This window comes from Stegodyphus dumicola, chromosome 4, assembly GCF_044657685.1.
Source record: "Stegodyphus dumicola isolate Sdum_Otavi_A_Nest chromosome 4, ASM4465768v1".
Lineage (NCBI taxonomy): Eukaryota > Metazoa > Arthropoda > Arachnida > Araneae > Eresidae > Stegodyphus > Stegodyphus dumicola.
The window spans coordinates 89,625,544-89,651,775 of NC_140771.1; the positions used below are offsets into that span (position 1 = coordinate 89,625,544).

A 26,232-nucleotide genomic window follows, 5' to 3' on the forward strand; every position below is an offset into this window, starting at 1 on the left:
TGTTTAGGGCGACTCCATCTTATTTCCTACCTCCATGGTCTAAACGCTTAAGTTTCCCAGTCACTATATCATAATAACAATCAGCTCCTATCAAAAGAGTAATTTTTTCTTTGGAATCCCAAGAGTCTGCGAGTTGTAAACCTTCTAACTGTTTGCCTAAAATGTGTTTATCCACATTAGGAGGTGGTAAATCAGAACTTGAAATTTGTTCAGTCACAAGAGCTTCAATTTTGATTTTTAAATTCAGTGTTTCCTTGTTCTGTAATTTTATCTTAACAACGCCAAATGTTTTCCTAATGGGTGTTTTATTTCCAAACGTAAATACTGAAAGAGTCTCTGTTCGAAGAATAGGAAGCTTCAATTTATCCGCGATTTCTTTTTTCACGAAAGAACGCATACTACCTGAATCCAGTAGAACTCTAATTAAAACCAAGAGCATATTTGTTCGAAGTGTTACATAACACGTTTGAAGCAAAATAGTTTTAATATTGCTGCGAGAGAATACTGAAAGAACATGCGAATCTTCTATACTTTTATTTTTTTCATTTAGTTCTTTTTCAGCACGAAAGCATATTGAACGATTATGCTGACCTTTGCACTTGAAGCAGACAAGATCGCTTCTACATAGCTTCATGCAGTGATTCGATTTAAGACAAAGGAAACATCTTGCTTGCCTATGTAATAAATTTCTCTTCTCATCAACTGTCAAAGATTCACAGTCTTCAGTAACACATTTGTATGTATTACAAAACAGACACCAAATAGTAGTTTTGTTTTCTTTAACCGCCGCCAACAGCTGGTAAGTGAAATAGGCGATACTCCCCTTCCCACCCTTCTCTTTATAAACACAGGAAGTGTTTTCTGATTTATGAGTGGAGAGCAACAGATTGCTTCTCTCGCGACTTTCCAGTTCTGAGCGAACAAACTGCAATAAGTTATCCACATCAAAAAAAGATAACGAATCCGTTTTATGGTTGAATCCGTTTAAGGTTATATCAGATGGCAGAGCATTCGTTATGGCCGGAATCAACATATAACTGTATTTATCCGGTGTGACTTCTAATGATTTCAAGCTATGTATTTGAGTTTCTATAGTGTCACAAAGTTTGTGAAGTTTTAAAGTGTCACTGGATTTGGTTACTGGGGTAAGATTCAAGAGTTTTTGCATGTGTGAGTTTATAATTATATCTTTCCTGACAAACCTGTTTTTAAGTATTTCAATAACTTCATTGTAGTTCAGTTCCGAAATACAAAAACCTTCTATCGAGTTTGCAGCATTGCCACATAAGTACGATTTTAAATAATTAAATTTTTCGAACTTTGTTAAAGATTCATTATTATGTATTGCTACTTTGAAAGAGTTCCAAAAACTTGTCCACTGGGTATACTCTCCATAGAATTTAGCGATGGTTAATTTTCATTTCATTTAACGTACATTTATTGCTTTCGATTTTAGAATTAGTTTCATTAAGAGAGTTTCCATTATCCGAATTTGTTACTTTATTTAATTCTTTCAATTTTTTATTTGCTCTGAATTGCCATAACTGAATTTTTTCTTCATATTCGATACAAGATAGAATTTATGTTTCAAACTCTTCCGCCTCTGATTTCAAGTTAAGCTTTATCTGAGCATCTAACTCACTCAGAGCTTTCAATTTCGTGATTAATTGATCTAAATTTTCTTCTAATGTACTTGTATCAATTTCTTCTTTATTCAACCCTGTATCAATTTTTTTTTTAAATCTTGGACACTGTGGCCCTGATAACCTTACGTTTCGCTCTTAATTTAACAACAGACTCATCTGCCATTTTTACTTTACAAAGCAGAAAATTTAGTCTTACCTTTAGCTGTCTTCGCACACTTGTAATGTGCTAAATCCAATTTTCGCGGCCTTATGCACCAGCTGTTTCAAAATATTCTAAGAATGCTATAAATCGACATCAATCACTTTAAAAATATAACCTTTAATATGTACAATATCTACAGATCGTCAATCATAGCATTCCGTGGTTCGGTTATAAAACAAATCTATATGCGATCAAAAAAAAAATTTTTAAATAGGAGCCGAAGTGCTCCTAAAATGTGCGAAGCATCTAAACATCCATCTATCGAGCTGCCTGTGGAGAGTCTCAGGAAATTCAGAACGCACATCGCATTTTGCCATCTATCAATTAATCAAAACCATTTCCACAAATACCAAGAGCTCAGAATATTAAAATCAAAATAAAAAGTGTCCTCTTTTTTAATGAAGAAGAGGTTCATGAAAAATGTGGGTCAGTTTTCATGGTGCATTGAAAAGCCAGTAGTTTTTAATAAATTTAGACTGCATATACTCTGTCTATTACATGTTATGATATGAATAAAATTGAAAGCTACTATTTTGTGACATGACTGCTGAAATAAAAGGATACTTACCTTCACCACAAAATTTGGAAAACATTTCTGAATATGCCATATAGAGGAGAAAAATCATCATTCAAAATACACTTCAGCATCGACAGCCAGGTATAATTTAATACACATTTCAGCTTGCTGAACTATTCAAAGTTATCATCTTCAACAAACAGAGATATTGCACTGTTTTCCATTCTCTTTTGAAATAAATTGTTTCATTTTCTTTTGACTTATAAAGCTATACTTCTTGACATTTTCTGAAAGCATGAAAAATTTATCAGAAATTTCAAACTGACTCACATTAGCGTCTTCAATTTAACACCTTCAGGTACTTCAAGTTCTGAGCACAGTTCAATATTTTTCTGGTAAGGACATTCCAAAGCTGCCAACCTATTAAAGTAATTACACAATATGAGGAAACAAAAATACATAAAAAGCATAACACAAAACTACAATTTTATCCTTTAATTTTTTCATCCACCTCTCAAACGAAATAGAAAAACTCTGATAAATTATCATTATCAATCAATGTTTGGGATTTTCAAAGGTAATTCAAGAATATCAGAATAAAAAAGATAATAAAAAATGCAAAATTCAATCTACAACCATTATAATAGTACATATATATATATGTATATGTGTGTGTATAATAAATATTTAAAAAATAATAAGGGTGTTAAAAGGACTCCCTCAACCTCCCAAAAAATCCAGTGCTAACGCTGCTCAGAAAATAAAATAAATTAACACTATCCAGAAATTTTTGTTGTAAACAACGAACAATTAAAATGGGAAAGGATTGTGAGAACTGGGAAAAGTTAAAAGCCAATGGCCAAATTATATTATATATGAGGGTTGGAACTTTAATAGTGGCAACACAGCTGAAAAAACGCTATGCAACAAAACCAAAGAATATCGCGTATACCACATGTGGACTACATACCTACCTTACCTCTCAGCAAAAAGACTCGTCCTGCCTACGTCACGCCCATGCGGAGTGATGCGAAGAACGGATCCTTGTATTAGCTCGCGGTCTAAAGTAAGTGTTGTTAGGATGTTTTCAAAACAAGAACAACGATGTTGGATAAAAATTGAATGTGCCAGAGGTTGTACAGCACGACAGTGTCATCAAGGGCTTCAAGAGGCTTGCGGGGAATCTGTATTGCCTTACAGAACCGTAGCAAGATGGGTGAAAGCATTCAATGTAGGACGCCAAAACGTGGCAGACATGCTGCGGCCAGGTCATCCAAGTGTCAGCGATGCAGACATGCAAGCTGTTGCTGCACTAATGGACAGTGATCGCCGCCAAACAATTTGTCAGCTGGCCGGACAAACAGGATTAGCGCATGTGACTGTGCTGCACATTCTGAAGGAATGCCTGTCCATGAGAAAAATTGCTTCACGATGGGTTCCACATCAATTGACTGAAATGCAGAAATGGCTACGATACGATGCTGCCCGAACCCACCTGGAGCGCTATGAGCGCGAAGGAGATGCTTTTTTACGCTGTATCGTTACACTGGATGAGACTTGGGCCCAATCGTACCAGCCAGAACTGAAACGCCAATTAAACGAATGGCATCATCACGGGTCACAACGACGTTCAGAATTTCGTCAGAACCCCAGCAATGTGAAAGTTACGGTGATTCTTGTGTACGACTGTGATGGTGTCATCCTAACGCATATCGTCACTGCGCAGTATTACTGCTCATTTTTGGAGCACAATCTCTGACCAGCTTTGAGAAAAAAATGGCGACACTTTCTGCAGAACGCTCCTCTCATTTTGCATGACAATGCTCGGCCGCATGCAGCGCAAGCTGTGACTGATTTGTTCAAGCGATGGGACTGGGAAGTGCTTTAACATCCACCATACTCCCCAGATCTAAGCCCTTGTGACTATGACTTAATTCCTAAGATGAAGGAACCACTTCGTGGCCTTCGCTTCCAAACTGTTCCTGAGATTCTTGCAGCAGTAGACCGGTCCATTCAAACTATCAACAAAACAGGCGCTGCTACAGGTATTCTGCGACTTCCACATCGTTGGAAACGGGTTGTACACAATGCTGGCGACTATATTGAAGGACTGTAAAACATGGTGACATGAATCACTTTTGTATTCCTTGTAAATAAATAGTTGCCACTATTAAAGTTCCAACCCTCGTATATCATCATCATTTATTTAATCTGCCACCCACCCTTAATAATCCATTTTCATCAAGGAAAGAATTTAAATTACTTAAGAGAGTATCTTTTAGATATTTACACATCTAAGGGCTTGAATTTCTCTTTTGGATACTATTCCCTGTACTAGTTTTACAATGGATAGCTTGGAATACATAAATTCATCTTTAGTATAGGACCTGATGACCTCTTACCTTGCCAACAGCTGGAAATAAAACTAAGAATATGAATTAGTTTGACAAAACTGTTACTTAAACAAAGAAAATGCTTAATGAAAACAGCATTAGAAGTGATACTAAGAGAAATTCACAGAGATCTTTTCAATTCACATTCGTAAAGTTCATAGTCTTTATGATCCAAATTGGTCTTTTCTATAACACTGATGTCAAGAATAGCAAGTCCACTGAATAGTAGTAATAATAGTCCACTGAACCACAATATCAGAGATTAAAGTTTGCCTGGCTCAACTCCATGAGAAACCAAATCAGCAGGATTCTTTTCCGAACGGATATGTTTCCACTCGAAGTTCTCTGATAACGTCTGAATTTTTGCAACATGATTTCCAACAAAGGCTTTGAGTTGATGTGATGAACAATTTATCCATGCTAATGTTACTATTTCAAAGTCTAAATTTAAAGAAATCAGAACTTTTTAACAAGCTTGACAAGTAGAAGAGGAAACAGAGAGCTCCAAATGTGGCTATGATATAGACCTTAAAGGGTCTACTCGAGATTTGCTTGCCATTAACTTCAAACAAGAGCTATCTTGATTGGGTTTTAGGTAAACCACCGCTCCATATGCGGTGGATTTTGAAGCATCGGTGAAACTTATGACAGCCTTCTCATCAGTGGTAGAATGCAAAGCATATCTTTCTAGCTTAAGGTTTTTAAGTGTTTTAACTTAAAAACTTAAGACAGAACTTTGAAACAAAACAATTCCATTCACTGGCAAATGGTTCAGGTAATTCAATGTCTCAGTTCAATTTTAGAGGTCATAATTTCAGAAGGATTACTTTTCCTTTACAACTGACTGGCCTGATGAAACCAATAGGATCATACAGGCAGGCAATGATTGAAAAGACATATCTTTTTGTAAAAGATAATTTAGTTTGGTAAGCAACTTTTAAAGTAAAGATATCAGATTCTGGTTGCCAAATTATGCCGACAGTTTCAGTATAATTAAAGTGAAACACTTCTTTAGATACTTTAAGGTCTAATACAGTCTTAGAGTTCCATTTATGTAAATACATTCCACAGCTTCTGAACATCTTTATGAGTTGATTATTTAATTAAATGACAGAATATAGAGGGCTCCATTTATTATGTCGTCAATACAAATGTCAGAAAGAGTCACTTCAGAAGCCAATGGGTATTTCTGCTGTTCATCCAAAGCTAATTGTTTCAGTGTTCTTGTAGCTAGAAATGGAGCAGTGTTCAGTCTGAAACACTAGGTGAGTCATTTTCATGCTCTTTCCATCAGATATGTAGCAGATCCCTTTGCAATGAGTCAATTAAAATCTGTCTAAACATTTGTTTAACGTCTGCCACTAGTGCTATTTGATGTTTATGAAATCAAACAATTAAATCAAAAACATCTTCTTTAACATCTCTTTACAGTTGTGGAAATTATTTTGATTAATTGATAGATGGCGCTAGCGTCGCGTGTGAAACGCGACGTGCTTTCTGAATTTCCAAAGACTCTCCACCAACAGCTCGATAGATGTATGCTTAAATGCTTCACACACTTTAGGAACACTTGGGTTCCTATTTAAAAGATTTTGATTTTCAATTATGAAAGCATATAGATTTGTTTGTCAACTGAACCACCATGTTTTGATTGATGATCTGTAAATATTGTACATATTAAAAGTTACATTTTAAAAGAGATTGATGTCGATTTATAGCAATCTTAGAATATTTTGAAACAACAGTAAAATATGATTCAGGCTTAAGCTGAAGTAGTATGGGCTCATGCATTAAACACAATGCACAATTTTTGAGGACCACTTTTCAGGTTTGTAAATTCATGGTGAGGAAGATAAAAAGTAACAGGTGGAGGATTTTCTTCTTTAACCCTTTCCATGTGATTTAAGCATTCATACTGCTTAAAAAAATCTGCATAAAGCCTTTTCAAGTTTGTTTTTCTATTTAACAAATTGTTTGATTAAGACGTTTGTTAGCTATGTTTCTCAAATTACCTAATTGAGGAAGTGCTTCTTCTCGAATAGGCATCTGTACAATGAAACGTCCACTCTTACCTCTCCTATGTGTCTTCTGATAGTGCAATTTACAAAACTCCTCTTTTGTGCTTCGGAGAGGTTTGTTGGTTATTTCTTTGGATTGCCAAAACTTATGAATGCATTGCACTTAGATTAGCCAGCAATATTGATTTGAACTTTCAATTACAATAACACCCTAGCAATAAATCCAAAAATTGAATCTTGGAAAAAGAAAGTAGTAAACTATTGTATCTTTCACTCTTTCAACTAATTCAAAAAAGAGCTCAGCACCCAACATGAGATCAATCTTTTCTGGCTTGTTAAAATCTGGGTTTAACCCCTTAAGGACAAGCGTGTAGAGAATGAAGTGCAGTCACGGGACCGGACCTACCGAAATGGATCGTCACCACTGGCACAGGCATTTTCAGCAGTTAAGCTTAATTAAAAAAAAAAAAAAAAAAAAAAAAAAAAAAAAATCGTATGCACTTTGATATAATGACTTCAATTTTTGAAGTTGCGTATTAAATGTACTTGTTTTTAATGTGTATTAATATAAAGAATATCATATTAATAGAAATAAATTAAACAGGCAAAATATTAAAATCATAACTATACACACAGAAATAAATACTATAAACATGAAAACAATATTACAAATACAGAGTTAAAAAAAAAAAAAAAAAAAAAAAAAAAAAAAAAAAAAAAACTAAGCAAGAATTACCTGTAGGTAATTAAATTCCTATTTAAAAATTCTGCTGTGTGTGTAAAATAATTCAAAACAAGGATCGGCACACAGTTCTACATTGCCCATTTTGCAATCAAAATACGGCATTTGCTTTCGCTTTTCCTTGTTTATAGCACACACAACACATCTTTTCCTACCTTTATTACTTTTTCCATCAATGTAAATTTTCAGGAGATTTCTCCCAGTTAGACGGAAAGGTGGATTGTCTGGTGATTTTAGAGAAATTTTTAAGTTTTTAAGTAAAGTTTCTTAGCCATGGTTAACGGAATGAAACTGAATATAACCCCAATACATATCCCAAAGCTTCTTCAAAAGACACTCAGAAATATTTCATCCTCAAACCCTGTGTGAGATCAGGTTTATATTAGAAAACTTCCTGTTTTTCTAGATTGAAAAACAGCGTCCACCATTGATTGAAAAACAGATGACCGAAAAGTGATCAAGAAAATTGATATGATGAGTAACGGATATCCGCATTGGCAGAATATCCGTTACTCATCATATCAATATGTACATCATATATAATTACATTATACGTAAAGTAAATACAATACCAAAATATAATGCCTGGGTCATTACATATAATGACCCTTGAAGGCATTATATATAATGACCTAGTAAATGATGAAGATAATACCAATAGCCTTGCTGTGAATACTGTTACTGTGATTATGCTAAGTAAGATTTTGATTGAGGATGATTCCCAGGTATTTTGCTTGAATAACAATGAAAACAATTTTGCCAAACAAAATTAGGCTTCTGTAATTCTTGTTTCTCTTAATTGTCTTGGAGAGAATAAGTAATTGAGATTTGCGGGCGTTTATTTTAACCCGTCAAGTTTAACACCAGTTTTCAATAGAGCTTGCATAATTCTGAAGTTTAAAGATGGCATGTTTAGCATTAAAAGACATGAGAGCGACAGCCGTATCATTAACATAACAGGTTAATAATGAGTAGTTCACAAGACCTGGTGAGGAATCTGAGATCTAATACAAGTAGAGAAGCGTGCCGACAATACTTCCTCGGGGGATGCAAGATTATATGTGCCCTTGTCTCGGGATGACATTTTCATAAGCAACAACGAATGTGTGCTGCTTGAGAAGGGACGTAATTAGGAGAATCAGGTCCCGGTTCAGCCCAAGTTGAAATAATTTGTAAATGAGTCCCTCATGCCAGATGCGGTCGAAGGCTTTCGCCACGTTGAGCATAAAAAGCACAACACTCTGATTGTTGTGGAACGCTGCACCGACGAATTCAGTAATTCTAACAAGTTGCTTGGTGAGATTTTTCTTAAAAATATATTAATCTAATTCAGAAGTCAAACAACAAAAATCAGCGTTATATTTTCAAATTTTCACAGGACTAATTTTGATGGTTTTACCGAACCACCACTTTGCCCGGGACTGCCCAAAGCCGTTCAAAGAACTGAACATCTGCGCAAACTGCTCTGGAGGACATGCTACAAATTGGAATCACTGTCCAAGGCATCCTGCAAACAAAAACAAGAAACAGAGGGGACCCTCAAACTCTATTTCGAACTCCCAAGAAGCCGGGAAACAAAATTTTGTATCCACTCCAGCTCCATTTAGCAGCACAGCTCCCTTATTTTCTTCCAAAGTAGCGAACGAACGTATTAATCACGGCAGAACGTCCGTTCATGATCAAAGACCAACTGCCACTCCATCTGCTCCAGTTCCTATACCAGAGAAACCACCTGCCCAGGTTCTAGCCCAACCTGCTGTGCCTGACAACAACTCTTGCACCGACACTCTCAGGAGTGTCTTCCAGATCTCTCGAGAGTTCGGTATAGATCAGAGGACTCATCCTGGCTGCATTCCAGAAGGCCCTGCCTCAACTGGTCATGACAGAGTGTTCTTCATATTTGAGAGCTACTGTGCTCTCACATCTTAAGGCTTCACATTCAACGCCTCGAGAAGACCTCCTCATCGGATACTGGAATGCAAACGGCGTTCTTCCAAAAATTCACGAATTACATCAGTGAGCATGCCGTGGACCTCTTCCTCATTCAGGAAACTCATCTGGTTGAGGAACGTAGCGCCAATATTCCCAATTATTTCTGCTACCGCAATGATAGAGCGGCTAGCAACAGTGACGCTATTCGCGCCCACTGAAATTTATGTAAAACGCACTGTGAAACACAGCAGAATTCCAACTCTGCATATGGAGGCTCTCGAGGCAATTATTGTCCAAATTTATATTCAAAATTTGCGCCCCATCGCAGTAGCGTCCTGCTATATGCCTCCGAGAGAGGGTCCTAATTTTATCCCTGATCTCAAAAACTTAGCGGAGTCTTAAATAATATGATTATTGCAGGAGATTTTAATGCCCGTTATAGAAGTTGGGATTGCGTCACTGCCAACAACTATGGCGATAAGCTTAAAAATTGGGCTCAGGGCACCCACATCCAAATTGTTGTGCCAGGAGTATCTACACATTATCAGTTCCCTGGTGGCATAGGTGCTCCATCCATTATTGATTTGGCATTGTTCAAAAACATACCATTAGCTCATTCAGTACAAGTGATTTTGGAATTGTCAAGCGACCACTACCCAGTTCACCTCGCCCTTAACTGTATCAAAATAAATCAAAATCTACTGGCGCAAGTCGCCACGAATTGGGACAATTTTCGGCATATTTTGAATTCTAATAAACTACCCTCCCTCAAACTTAGCAATAATCATGATATTGATAACTCTGTTAAGCAACTCACTAGCACAATCAAAAGTGCATTTGATGCGGCCTCATTTCCTAAATTTAGACCCAACTATTCCAAACTCCCGGCTAACATTAAAGAAAAAATCAAAATCAAAAATCGTCTTCATAAAGATTGGCAAAGAACCCGAGTTGAAACTACCAGAACCCAACTATGAAGACCCTAGAATGAGATTAAATCTGACATCAAAAGGTATTCTGATGATAAATTCAATAACTATCTTAAGTCCTTAAAGACCCTAATAATAGCCTTTGGGAAGCTAGCGCTCGGCTACCCAAACCAAAAACAGACGTTCTCCCCCTAATGGACACGGTCAATGACCAAATGGCAATCATTGACACGGACAAGGCTGAACGCCTTGCAGACAGCCTACAGGAACAATTTTCACCTAATACTGAACTTCTGTTCGATACCTGAACTCCGCATGGGCGAGAAGTCCAAATACAGGTTGACGATTTTCTCTTCTCAGCACCAGACTCAGGAGAACCCATAAAAACAACAATGACTGAAATTGCGTATGTTATACATGATTTAACCCCCAAATTGGCACCAGGTCTGGATAACATTAATAATCGCATGATTAAAAACCTCCCTGTTAAATTTATATTTTACCTAGCATTTTTGTTTAACACTATGCTAAGGCTAAAATATTATCCTACTAGCTGGAAGAATGCTTGTGTCATTCCTATTCTAAAACCTGCTTTGGACCTAAAAGTCCCTCAAAATTACAGGCCGATCAGCCTTCTGTCTTCACTTAGTAAACTCTACAAAACTATATTGCTTGGACACCTGAAAGATTTCTTCCGAAACCGAAATATCATTATTCCTCAACAGTTCTGTTTTTGTGCTAAACATTCCACTCAGGCCCAGCTACTGAGAGTAGTGGAAATCATTCACACGGGTGCTCGCAATCAAATGCCTACAGCAATCGTCTATTTAGAGATAGCTAAAGCATTTGACAGGTGTTGGCACATCAGTATTATACACAAGATCATGCGACTTAGATTTTTGGCTAACTTTGTGCGACTAATGCACTCCTATCTCAGTAATAGACACTTTTGTGTAAAAGTTAAAAATTCTCTCTCTCCCCCCCGGCCTATTCAGGCCGGTGTCCCGAGGGCGGATTAATAAGTGCATATTTATTCAACCTGTATGTAAACGACATTCCACAATCACCTACTGTCGATTTGGCACTCTATGCAGACGACACTGCCATTATTTCACAACATTAATTCCTCCCCTAGATGCTTTTTTTCAAGCATATTTTGGCAAAATTCTTTTACCGTATTGAACAGATTAGTAACCTGGTCTTGCACGCTATTCCTGTCTATAATCCGGCACAACCGAGCTCTGCCAAGTGACCTAGGGCTGTCATGGACAGATCTTATAACATCTTCCCTAGGAAGCCTAAAAAGGTTTGCCTGCTTGACTAGGGAAACTAATCTGATTAAACTAAAAGTACTTCACAGGCCTAACCCGGCTACTTCCCTCAGACCTAATCTGGCATCATTTATCACGAACCCATCCCCGTGTTGCACTGAAATAATTTTACCTGCCTTTGCCAAGATCTTATTTGCCAGACTTGATTTATTTAATTAAAACATAATTTATTAAATCCTTAAAAAATGCCTTATTCATCTCTTCACTCAGCAATCGCCTCCGGCTGAATTCTGACAAACAAAACTTCACCGCAAGATTTACCTTTAAATTAAATTCGTGCACTACACTTAACTTCTCTTACAATCATTCACCCTACGGTTCTTCGCCGCCCAAAACTGCTCCAGTTAAGTCAACAGTTAAGGTTAGACTTAGAATCCTCCATAACCGCTTGATTCTCCTCTTTCTCCCTTCTTTGGTCACTGACCCTTTGCCCCACTCTCCGACCATCACCAAGGCTCTTAGCTATACGCTTGGATTCAATACCTTACCTTACCCGAGGACTGGTTCTCCTTCAACTGCGCCTCACTCCATCAGCTGATCTATCACCATAGCAACCATTCCCGCTCTTTGCGTCTCGGTTGCTCTGTCTTTGTACCTGAGCTAAATGAAGTTGATTCACTAAGGGGGGCAAATCGGCTTTCAATTGTGATAAACTCTTGTACTCTCCTCCTGTGTCTTAACAACGAGGATACTAAGCAACGTTTGACTTTAGCATAACTGCTCTTTCTTTTTACTTTAGCGACTGCTTCTCTCTTATTTATTTCAATTTTATGAACGATGATGTTGAGGTAATTGCAATTAATTGCAAAGGTACTCCGTAATCCAAACGCCTTCGTCCCAAACCACCATCATCAGCTGCAAAAGCTACCGAACCACCATCGTCAGCTGAATTCTATTGATCCTGCTATTCAGTTCACTTTTGAAGTTACGACTTGCAATTCTCTTCCGTTTCTTGGCATTCTGGTCACACGTTACTACGGTTTACCGCAAACCTTCATCGATTTGCTTTCCACTTCTGGTTGCCTAGAGAGAGATCTACCGATTAGAACAAACATGACAGCCTGATGTAGGCATGGTTGGCAAGTTTTGAAAGTTAGTTATGTTCGGCTTGATGCAGTTGGTGTCATAGCTTCCTGTAGAGTTCCTGGGGTCGTAACCCAGTTAATATACTTTAAGGTTCCAATAAGCCAATAAAGCATAATAGGTGATAAGTTGTTTCGTACGATTTTAAGCCTCACTAGATGCAAAAATTAAGTTTTACATTAATTTTACAATTTTGTGCTATATCTTGTGACCACAGTAAGGATTAATGAAAGGCAATAACTCACTTTAATATGCAGAGATAACTTTTAAGGATGAGCAGTTAGTTACAAATAATTAAATTAGGTAGTTTGATACTCATTGGCCATTATAGATTTCATGGCCACTACTCAATTATACTTATTTTTAAAAATACTTGTTAAAAAGCACCATTAAAATAAGAATCTAATAACATTTCATAGATTAAAATACATGTAATTTATGACTTTGAATCTTAAATGATATTAGGATAACTATGCATTAAAAGCTACAAAACATTTACATTTCGTAGCAACAATACTCAACAAAATAGTTACACATCTTTTTAATTTGATGCCTTTGCAGACATTCTGGCTACTTTATATCAATTTCATTCTCTTTATGCATCTCTTCTAACAATCAGAAATTTCTTTCAATATGCAAACCAATATTCCCACTAGTTTCTGCATGTTTTACTTGAGATGATAAAAGTTAAACATTCTAACCCCCCGACAGACATGCAGCAAATTATCGCTATGTTTGAAAGTAACTACAAAATCAGATAATGGTTTAAATAAACTTCTTATTTAAAAAGAACATAGAATATAAAGGCATGCTCTTATGCTAGTAAAATCAATTATAGCTTGTGATGATCTAATTAAACACGAACAGTCAAGTTCAAATTAAAAATGTTGACTAGTAATCAAAGACCACACAATTTAATTTTAATCTAAGCTGGCTCAGTAATATATCGTAACAAACTTGGATTCGTGATAACGTAATTATCAATGGAATGAATTCAAATATCGGCAGCGAGAATGCAGATGTGAATTATTACAAATTACCATAGCTGGTGCAACATGAAAGTAGAAGCCAGAAATAAATTATGTCTTACAACCTTAGTTTAAAATCTATCTGAATGATTTACATTCTGGGAGGAAATGGGAAATTATAGTAAAGGCTGAAATTATAAACAACTGGTTAATTTACATAATAATAATTGTACATATCTTTGAAGAATAATTTTCTTTCTCTTTATGTATTAAGTTTCTTCAACAAATTTCTTTTCCATTTTAGAATTTTTGGATTTAATTAAAGATTTCTGTTATTCTAAAAAAACTAAATGCATTTAGAATGAAAGAAGGTAGAAAAAAATAGAATGAATGAATTAGAAAAGGTGCTAATTTTATTTCTTTAGTAATATGAATATTTAGAATAAATATGAAATTACATATGGTACATCATTTAAAATCTGTGTCATCTTGCGATGAATATAAGCATTCAAGACCTTAATTTTAAAGCCATTTTTCTGTGTGAAGCCTGTATAGTCCTTGTCATCAGAAAGATTAAAATCAGCAAACAGTATTTTTAATTTAGCTCATGAGTATCTTGAGTCATTGATGTTATATGGCAGGTGGAAGACGTTCCTTTCTGTCATTTAAGTTAGTATCTGCGCCAAAAGCGATTAAATTTTCAGCAGTAGCAGTGTTAGGATTTTCTGTATCGTGCAAATGAGTGTCCATTTCTCCCTGAACATTTTCATTATTAGTGGGAGGTATAGGTGACTGAGGCTTTGTAGCACATAAATTTACTTGAGGTGGCTTTTTCTTACGTTTAGCTATTGTGCTGTCACCTTTAATTTTGCTATGTTCAAAATCTGCTTCTGAACTGTCTGTATCCTGATCGAGTGGAATTTCTTTGGTTGAATGTGTGTTCAATTTACTAGGAGAGCCTTTCATTTTTTATTTGTGACTGTTTTCATTCATCATCCTGAGGGTTTGTATTTGTGTCATTTCAAGAATTATCTAGTGTAGTAACAGAAATATTTTGTGTCATATTGTGCGCATTGTAGAATTTTTGAAGAAACTCAAGTTCCCCTTTTTCTTTTGTGGTAATAGTGTTATTACTCAGCTTAATTGTGAGTTCCTCAATAGTAAAAGCCATAAGTCTAATAATTGTGTCCATATTCAAATCCTAAATGCAGTCCTAAGTCTGATCAGAAACATAACAAAAGAAGCCTTTGCAAATTCAGTAACCAGTGGAGGGACGCCTGAACCCCAGAATTGGGACCATACGACGGTGTCCCGACAGACAGATGGGCAGGCGGAACCTCACAAGCCCTTAGCAACCGCCTAGCAGCAAAAATCTAGAGGGTAACTATGTGAGTTATTAAAATCCAACCCAAAGAGCCAGAGAAAATGCTAAGTGATTAGCAATTAATAACAATCAGCCCCCTATTGCTGATTGTTATTAATTGCTAATCACTGAGCATTTCCTCTGGGCATTCTACTGGGCCGATTGACAAAATTCAAATTGCGTTTTTCATGTCTCGAGAACACGACTCTGGATGTACACTGTGGGGGGGAAAGGGGTACAGTTCTATATCTCCCGTTCTACTGGGCCGATTGACGAAATTCAACTTGCGTTTTTCACGTCTCGAATGTGCGACTTCGGATATGTATTAAATTTATATATATCATTGCTCTAATAAAGTTTTTTTGACAATAAATCAGACTTTTTCTGAAATAACACACCAATTTTTTTTCCATGTTTCAAGTCTACGACTCAAATTACACCAAACTATGAAATTTGTAAAAATTGCATGAGTATTTTTTTTTTTTTTTTTTTTTTTTTTGTTGCTTTGTATGCCTTACTTTTCTACGCGATTTGAGAATATCATCGTCTGTTTTTGAAGAACTAGTAATATATTGTGCATTTAAATATTTGCGAAAAAATAATAAAATAAACCTAGATTTTCAAAATGGAAAGGATTGACTAAGCAGAAGTGTGACGATTCACAGGTGATGGATCCAGGACAACCTACTAGCACTAAGAATACTGAAAAGAAACGAAAAATTGTTTCTAGAAAATATAATGAAAGTTATCATTTGGATTTGGAGATGGAGATATCAATGGAGATGAAATGGACCCTCAACCTCAGTGTGTTGGCTGTGGTGAATTATTATATGCAATCAAAGTATGAAACTATCATTTCTTAAAAGACATTTTGAATCGAAGCATGCCATTTTAAAGGATAAATCTGAAAAATATTTTAAGAGGAAATTATCGTTCAAAAATAGAAAATAGACAAGTAATGAAAGGTTTTGTTACTTCAAGCTTTGGAAGCTAATTACCTGTTAAGCCTAAGAATAGCTAAGACTGGGCAGGCTTACACTATTGGAGAAAATCTTATATTACCAGCAGCTAAAGATATCGTTTTTACATTATTCAATGAAAAAGCAGCTAATGAACTTAATAATATTCTGTTAACAAATGATACAGTTAATCGACCAATTCACAAAATGGAAAATTCCATAAAAGTGGCACTTATTCAAAAAATAAAACACAGTGAGCATTTTGCATTGAAGTTGGATGAAACTACTGATATAACAAACTTTGTTCAATTATTAGTTTACATACGATTCGAAGAAGATAAATGAACTGCTGAAGAGTATTTATGTTATGAATCTCTTCTGCAAGTGAAATTTTCAAAGTAATTGGTAGTTTTATGTTTGAGAATAATATGCCTTGGATTCTCAAATAAAGAAAGTCGCACATGAAACTAAATTTGCTCACTGCTCCATACATCATGAAATTTTAGTAACCAAAACATGCCCTGAAAGCCTGAAAATTGTTTTAAATCAAGCTGCGAAAATTGTTAATTTTATTAAAAGGCAAGTTTTAAATTCAAGAATATTTGCGATTTTATGCCAAGAGATGGGAAGTGAACATGAAACGCATTTGTTACATTCTGAAGTAAGACAATGATAAAAAAACTCAACCTAATAATCAAAGAATTGGTCAATAATATTTTAAGCAGTTTTTCTAACTGAAAATAGAAGAAGAATTAGCATCCAACATTAAAAATCATTGTTTTTCACTAATAATTTCAACATGTATTTTTCTGAGGATTATGAAAAAGAAAATTGGGTTGAAAATCCATTTTGTTCAAATATACCTGAAATTTTACCTCGTGAAGGAATAGAACAATTGATAGAAATTTCCTGTGATCGAACTCTAACTAAAGATTTCAAAAACAACACACTTGTTAATTTTTTGCTTAACAAAAAAAAAAAAAAAAAAAAATTAGAAGCATTTCAAATAATTCTATCAATTTTTTTTTCCCTTTTTCCACAACCTATATGTGAGAACTAGGATTTTCTCCCATGTTATATTTAAAAAATAAGTACAGAACAAAATTACATGTGAATTCTAATTACTCTTAAAACTAAGTGAAATAAGTGATTTATTTCTCTCGATAATTAAAATGGTAACCGATTTTTATGTGTGCATATTTAATTCAAATAGCCAGTAGGTTGACCACATGGCAAAATATTTTTTTGCCCAGAGGGTGTTAGCCCAGAAGGGCTATTAATTTCAAAATGGCATTTTGTGTCAATTCACTTTTCAAACTGTTGCCACCAAATATTATCACCCTATTTAAAGAAACTAAATAATGAAGAATCTGCATAAATGGGTCTCACACTGTGAAAAAACAACGGTACCTAGAGCCATCAAATTTTGAATAAAGTAGTCTTCCAACCAAACATGGCAACTTGGAAGCTCGAGTTTTGAATTTGTTTTATTATCTATTTCAAATTTTAAAAACCTTTAATGAATTTTTGAATCATAAACTCAAAGATTTCAAAGCAAGCAATGGCAACACTGTACCCACCCCAAAAAGCATTTTAACACATTAAGCGCGGCACCGAATTTGCTGTTCTTTCCGTTCAGCTGGCAGCGAGCTAAGCCATATTTTTGTTTAGAATTTTCAATACATTTCATTAAAACTAAATTTGATCACATTTCATTCAGACTATATTTACTTTTTAACTTTAATACTGTCGCTCCTGTGGACCAAAGTCAGCTAAATGAAAATTCCACTGCCAGTCCCCAGGGGCCGACGCCGGCCACACGGAAAGTTCACTGCCGGTCCCCAGGGACCGCCGGTGGCCATACGGAAAGATCGCTGTCGGTCCCTAGGGACCGGCCCCATGCTCAACGTGTTTAAATTCTGTGTGCGAGACTGCATATCGCGCGTGTAATATTTTCCAATATAGCTGTTAAATTGAATTTTATGTGTTTTAAGTAAAAGAACATAATATTTAATAACTAAAGGTAACACATCAAATGTAAAAAAAAAAAAAAAAAAAAAAAAAATTCCATTTGGAGTAATATAAAATGGTACTAGAGCCATCCACTTTTGAATAACAAAATCCTTCACCGAATATGAGCATCTGGAAGCCTTAATTTGGAATTAGGAATCTGTTTCATTATAGATTTCATATTTTGTAACACTCACGGATTTTTGATTAACAAACTCAATGAATTCGAAAGCGAGCAATGGAAACACTGTATGATAAAAAAAGAAATTTTTATTTCCAGCATGTGAGACTGTGTATCGGAAATTCTAAAGATATGCTCTTTTAAATATTTTGGGACAAAATTATTAAGTGCAAAGAACACGATATTTAATAATTAAAGGTAACACACAAAACGTTAAAAAACGCGACTTTGGGCATAATATAAAGTCTGAAAGATTTCAGGTTTTTTTTTTTTTTAAATGGTGGATTACGGTGAGTTGGAATATACGGCCTAGTGGCCTTTGCTCAAAAACTATTGAACCTACTATTTTGTCGTAGTTGAGATCTTAAAATCCAATTTGAGAACTTGAAGTGGCAATTCTTTTTTAGTCCTATTCCATTGCAAAACCTTTGGGATCCATTATTGGCCAGGCCAAACATGCCGCTTGTTAAGAAAAGATGCGGAATTCGTGATACTCTGATCTGTAGCTCATGACTCTAACCGCTCAGCTGCGCTTGCTTCGAGAGTATAGTGATTTAATCTTGTCCTGCGAAATTCATTACAGTCAAAAGTCTTTAATCCGGACTCATCGGGACTTCGGTGATTCCGGATTATCGGTTTTTCCGGATTATAGACCATCAACTGAAATCTGGTAAGATGGCATGCAGAAATTATAAAATAAAAAATATGAAACCATAATTTATGAAATAAACAGCAATTATGATCTAAAGGGTATCAAAATTTACAAAAAAAAAAAAAAGCTTAATATTTGTTTACTTTATTAAACATTTCTTTCAATGCGCGCATGCATAAAGCATACATTACGCATAGTAGAAATTAGAAAATTGCAGCCAGAAAACTATTTGATGTGTATTCGTGATATTTATAATGACGAGGAATTTGATTTAAATCATATCAAAGACGGAGTACATCGAGATTAAATAGTACATTTAGTAAGGAATTATAAGCCGAATAACATAAAAACATCTGCCCTGAAGATAACGATAGTGCTGACAGATCAATTTCCAGTTCATTGTGCGCCGCGACGTCCCCCCCCCCGCGCAGAGCAGCGTGAAATTGATAAACAGATTTCGGAACGGTTAGATAAACAAAGGATATACTTTTATCCATTTTTTGTATCAATTCATTTTTTGTTTGATGGACATCAAAACATACTTTCGTTTTCTAGATCCTTTGGGAGCTCCAGCATCAGAAATTCTATTTGACATAATCGAAAGTTCAAGCTTACTTTTATAAAATTGCTCTTACAGTCTGCAAAAAAATAATAAGCCGGATCCAATTCGAAGATTAAGGAACATTATCAACATTAACTGAAATAGATAATTAAATAATTTTAGCTTATACCGTCCATTATACATTAAACGCGCACGCATAAAACGCCTATGAGCATGCGTCAACGCGGTGCATGCGCAAAAATATTTTAGATTTGAGGTCCGGATTATGGGTGTCCGAATTAACGACTTTTGACCGTATAAAGTTTAGATATATTTTTATTAAGATATACACTTATTCTATTATAAAGTTTAGATATACAGAACAGAAGGCACACTTTGTGCTTACGACTCAGTCAAACACCTGTAGCAAGATAACTTATGGTAACAATTAAGTTCAAATGTAAAATTTAAATTCAAATAATCTTGTAGCCAAAGGCTACACAAATCAATTTAATGCAAAGTTGGTTCAAAACTTAACTGGCATGGAATTCAAATATCAGCAATCATAATGCAAGACTGAAGACTACAAATCTTATCTTACCTTGCAACCTCGAGAGGCAAAACACGGTTTGTTTTACAAACTAAAATCTTCATTTGGATTCTGGTGGGAAAATGGATGGGGAAACTGACAGTAAAGATTAAAAATATAAAATAACTCTGGTTACAAAATAAAGGAACGCTACATTATACTTTGTTCCCTGATTAATTATTCACTACATGAAATAGTGTAAAATAGTGTAATAGTGTCTTGACGTCATCGGCCAATCAGCGGCAACCACATTAGCTTACCGCCGATCGACCTCTGATCAAAATTTGCATGTGGAAAACTAAAGTCAACACATTACACATAGTCGAAATTAGAAACTTGCAACCAGAAAACTATTTGATGTGTATTCGTGATATTTATAATGACGAGGAATTTGATTTAAATCATATCAAAGACGGAGTACATCGAGATGGAATACTACATTTAGTAAGGAATTATAATCCGAATAAAATAAAAATAAATGCCCTGAAGATAAGGACAGTACTGACAGATCAACTTCATTGCGCGCTGCGACTCCCCCCCCCCCCCCGCAGAGCAGCGTGAAATTGATAAACAGATTTCGGAATGGTTAAAGAAACAAATAACCTCTCTGTCACTTTCTTCATGCCTTTATCCATTTTTTGCAGCAATTCCACTTTTTGTTTAATGGACATCAAAACATGCTTTAGTTTTGTAGATCCTTTGACAGCTCCAGAATTGGAAACTCTTTTTGACATGATTGAAAGTTCAAGCTTACTTTTTAAAAAATTGCTCTAACAGTCTGTAAAAAATAATAAGCCAGATCCAATTAAAGGATTAAGGAACAACGCAATCTGCCACATTAACTTGAAAACAGATAATTAGATAATTTTAGCTTAGCTTATACCGTCCGTTATACATTAAACGCGCATGCGTAAACACTAATGCGCATTATGCATACGCAGAAAGTTTGTAGCTTTGAGGTCCGGATTATAGATCATTCCAGGTTATGGATGTCCGGATTAAAGACTTTTGACTGTATAACTTCAATTCCGTGGAAGGTTAAAATAAGTTTCTGCATAGTTAATTTTCCGGGCTATTGTAGTGATAAATTTCATAATTTCAAGGACATTAGGGTCTTTGAAAATATTTAAAATATCTGTAATATTATCTGCTTGTGAGGGAATCTTCTTAATTTTGTCACTATAAAGCATTTTTGAAAAATCTTGCTTTTCCGATTCAATTTTTTGAATAAACGTACAAAAATCTTCTGCTGTGGGTATGATCTGAGTGTTTTCTTTTTTCTCAGTTAAATTGAAACGTTCTCTGTAAACTTTGGAAACGCGATAGGAGCTCACGTGATTTTCATGACAGTAAATACAAGTTGGTTTTTCTTCTGGTTTTAAGGTGCAGGTATTAGAATGATGATTTTGTTTGCACTTACAACAGTGTACTTTTTTAAAACAATTGTTCTGGGAGTGACTAAACTTCTGGCAATTAAAACATTGGATTGGGCGCTTCTTGGGTTGATATTTTCCTATTGTGATATTAAATCTGAATATATTATTAAGACTATGAATTTCTTTTCCTTCAGAGTTTTTTTGCAGTTGAAGGAAATATATTGGTAGTCATATTACCTGATCTATTTTTTTGGTAAACTGTTTAACCTTAATAATAGGAAAACCACTTCGTTCTAAATATGAGTGTATGGCTTGTTCAGTAAAAGATCTTGGGATGTTTTTAAGTATGACTTGTATCGATGAATCTGTACTAAGTCGGTAAGTGTGGAACAATATCTGAGCTTTTTGGAAATTTTCTATGGTCATTTTGTAATATTTTTTGGTATTGGTGTAAAGGAAAATTTGGCTAATCTTTGGAATATAGGTAACAGGCAGTTTGGTGACATTTTGGTAGGCGATAAAGGTTACTACCTAGAACTTTGGCAATAATGTGAGAAGTTCCCAGTTTCAATTACGCATTATTTTGTGTGAGAGAAATGAGAGATCATGAGATATGTCATGTGACATTTATGGTCGAATCACAGTTCTTTAATTGGAAAAGGGGAGAAATTTGGAAAAATATCTGCAGTACTTTATAGTATTTTGTATTTAGCTTCATTGTGTGTTTTGTGAAAAAGTGTTGCTTAATTTTTGGATCCCATGGCCCTATCTAAAGTGAATTTGAAATTTTTATCGCGTTTAGCATTTTGTATTTAGCTTCATTGTGTGTTGTGTGGGAATGAAATGAGATTGTGTGAAAGGAAGGATATTACAGATAAGTTTGAATGGCGGGGCAAGAAATCTGGTGAAAATGAACATTTTGTGATCCGCCATGCACTCAAGATTCTGTAGAAGATTAGGTAAGTTAGTATTTTTAATCGTTTGAGGATATTACTTTTATGCATTGTTCTAAATACTATAAGGAATAAATAAATTAATATGCTATTATTGGAAAATTTTTATTTGCAATGAATTAGTTTAAAGTAATTAAGATTTTAAGTTAATTTTTATTAATTTAATGTATGTGTTTATTTATATTTTAAGTAGTGTTTTTTAATTTAATTACATTTTATTAAATGATAGTTATTTTGTGAATTATATGTTTGTAGCATTTTGGAATATGTTTCAGTAGAAGTAAACGTGCATGGAAATAATTTAAATATTTGACACTAAGTATTTGCAACCATTTTTAATGTTTGCATTATAAATTCGCAGGTGACGTTAATAATAGATAATTTAGAGGGAAAGGTGTTTGGATATTTTATTTATTTTATACGTGCAGGTGTGCATCCTTGGAAAGGGTATACAGTCAAAAGTCGTTAATCCGGACTCGTTGGGACTTCGGCGATTCCGGATTATCGATTTTTCCGGATTATAGATCAAGATTTAAACTGATGCATGCAGAAATTACAAAATTAAAAATATGAAACCGTAATTTATGAAATAAAGAACAATTATGATCTAAAGAGTATCAAAATTTACAAAAAGAAAAAGCTTAATATTTATTTGTTTACTTTATTAAACATTTCTTTCAATGTAAGTTGTTTAAGTTGCTTCATTTCATGTGACAATACTTTCTCTTTAATTCTATTAAACAGACATAATTTCTTGTTTAGTTACAAAGTTCCGCTGTTCAAGTCCTATAATTGCTGTGTCGAGAATACCGACTAATTTGTCAATCGAAATGTTTTCGTTTTCAAAAACTTCTCTGTCACTTTCTTCACTATCGGAAGCGAATTATAATGACGAGGAACTTGATTTAAATCATATCAAAGACGGAGTATATCGAGATGAAATACTTTAGTAAAAAATTATAAGCCAAATAAAATAAAAACATCTGCCCTGAAGATAAGGATAGTGCTGACAGATCAACTTCCAATTCATTATGTGCCACAGCGTTTCTCCCCCCCCCTGCCGCAGAGCAGCATGAAATTGATAAACAGATTTCGGATTTCAACACATACTTTCGTTTTGTAGATCCTTTACATATTAGTAAATATATATCGGAAATTCTATTTGAAATAATCGAAAGTTCAAGCTTACTTTTATAAAATTGCTCTAACAGTCTGCAAAAAATAATAAGTCGGATCCAATTCGAAGATTAAGGAACAACGCAATCTGCAACATTAACTGAATTAGATAATTTTAGCTTAGCTTATATGATGCTAAAGCAAAGTTTAAAGTTTAAAGAAATTAAACATTTAGCAGTAGTAGCAACAAAAGCTCCCTGAGATATGTTGTGCAGACATTGAAGACAATAAAAGATTTTGAACTTAACCAATTTATTAATAATATAATAAAGAATAAAAACACAGAAAATAAATGTCAACAATATTAGAGTCTTAGGAAAAATATAATATAACCATCATTCATCAAATATTTTTACCTGGTCTCCAAAACACTGGCATTCTACACAAACAAAAATGTCCTAAACAGTAATTATGCGGCCTAAAAATAAAGCTGGCTACCCATTCAATAAGTCCATAATCAATGGTCAAGAGAAAAACACCTGAAAATTTAAATGAAGTTCTTGAAAGCACTTAAAACAGGCCTAACCCCGTTTGCACAAGGAGTCACCGCTCACGCATTTTAATTCCGCCTTCATTGAAGAACATGGATGCCACCCACGGCAGTCACTTACATGGTAGCCTCTGGAACCATCATCTCGCAAACCGGAACCAATGCACTTTAATCACCGGACTGCATGCATCCCTCTGAAGGGGCTGGAAACTAAGGCTCCTATATAGAGCCTTACTGGAAACCGCTCACTCAAGTGCCGGGAAAGCAGGAACTAGAAGGGTTGAGCTTGGATCTTGGATCATATCTTTACTGCTGGCTTTAGCTACTAGGAGCTCTTACCAGTATATTATCATTTTACCATAGGCCATAAAGTTAAAAATTTAAGAGGTGTATTTAAAATACATCGCGCCCGAAGGCGAAATCAATAAATGAGAGAACTCATAGTTTTGCTAAATTGCATGGCATAGCATGGGTGATTATATACGTAAATGGTGGCGAGAAGCGAAATGAAAGTCTAAGCTTCTGCGTGAGTCAAGAAGTGCAGAAACACGTGATCAGCGTTCGGCATTTAGATTGGTCGAGGAGTCAGAGTTCGAAAAATGAAGTTTTTGTAGTTTTTGGCAATAAATAAAGTTCGAACATAGTAAAAGCAACATCTATTTGTGAATTTAAGAGTCCTATGTCTTTTGAAACACTAGAAAATCTTCTAAACTTGCGATATAATCATTAAATGAATAGGAAACTGTAAAAGGCGAAAATGAGGTCATGTAGCTCACTAGGGCTAATGAGTGAGAGTAAGCACTTGGTGTTACCGAACTTTGATTTTAAAACACATGATACAAAATAGTAAAAATAAAAAGTAAAAGTAAAAATCTTGGTTAAATAAGTAGTAAAACGAAGAATTCATCGATGAAAAATAAAGTCCTAATTTTGCAAAGTTCATCTTTCTTGAATAGTAACTGCAAAGGAATAGTAATTTTTTTTTTTTTTCTTTTTTCTTTTTTTCATATTATATACACTACCACCACTTAGAATTGTGGTGTATCGTTCGAGGTCTTTTCACTACGTTCTCAATAGTAGGGTCATAGTCTGTAAGCGATTTAATAGCTTCATAAGGAGAATTTCTCATATCTTCAAAGAAGTTGTGTGCAGAAATTAGGATTTGGTCGTGAATTGGGATTGATATTCAGGTCTTTGTGAATTTGAGAATTTCGCACGAACCAGGGTGCGTTCACTATGCTACGTAAGATTTTGTTTTGAAGTACATTTAATTTTTGTCTGTCTATTTTTCGGGCAGTAGCCCAGGCTGGAACTGCATAGAGGATTATTGGTCGAATAAGTGAGATGTAGATATTTTTCTTCGTACGGAGGTTTAACTTAGAGTTTCTTCCAATTAATGAGTAGAGAGCAATGAAAGCAGCGTTAGCCTTATTTGTAACATATTGAATATGATCTTTGAAATTTAGGGTTTTGTCAATATAGACACCTAAGTATTTATAGGAGTTGGCAACAGGAATATCTTGGTTATTGAGTCAGATATTTATATTCACTGGGATATTTTTTCTGTACCTGCGAAAGAGAACTACGCAGCATTTATCAGTATTTAGTTTGATTTTCCAGTCTTGACAAAATTTGTTAATAATGTTGACTTGGAGCTGAAGTTTCTCTAAAGCATTATTTGGACTTCGTGAACTGGTGAGGATGACTGTGTCGTCGGCATGTTTGAGTATATTAGAATGAAAAGGTAGAGGCATATCATTTATGAATATTGTAAAAAGCTTCGGTCCTAAAACACTGCCTTGAGCTACTCCACTGTAAATCACTTTTTTTGAAGAGATTGCTTCACCACAGCGCACTTGAAAAGTACGATGTTTAAAATAAGAATGCATAAGCTTAATAAAGCTGTTTGGTAAAAGGAAGTTAGATAGCTTATGAAGTAAGCCAGCATGCCACACTCGATCGAAAGCTTTTTCGAAATCGAGGATGCATGCCGCTACTCCGTTCTTTTTTGTAAATTCTTGGGCAATAAATTCAACTAAATTTAATATTTGGTGTGTGGTATTGTGGCCTTTGCGGAATCCAAATTGATGCTTGTCTATTAGATTAAGGCGTTCTAGATGATTGGTGAGCCGAGCACAAAGTACTCGTTCGAAAACTTTTCCAAGCGCTGGCAGAAGACTG

The 26,232-nt window shown here is 35.0% G+C and overlaps 1 protein-coding gene across 6 annotated transcripts in view; it reads right to left on the reverse strand.

Moving 5' to 3' along the window:
- Pbp49 (proximal sequence element A Pbp49) overlaps nucleotides 1-26,232 on the reverse strand; it is a 117,883-nt gene that overhangs the window by 70,015 nt on the left and 21,636 nt on the right. For 5 of the 6 annotated variants that reach the window (XM_085815201.1, XM_085815202.1, XM_085815203.1 and 2 more), the window contains exon 2: nucleotides 2,696-2,785. The exons of the other annotated variant lie outside the window; for it this stretch is intronic. In XM_085815201.1, the coding sequence (XP_085671327.1) occupies nucleotides 2,696-2,785 (90 nt within the window). The remainder of the gene's footprint in view (nucleotides 1-2,695; nucleotides 2,786-26,232) is intronic. 6 annotated transcript variants of the gene reach the window in all.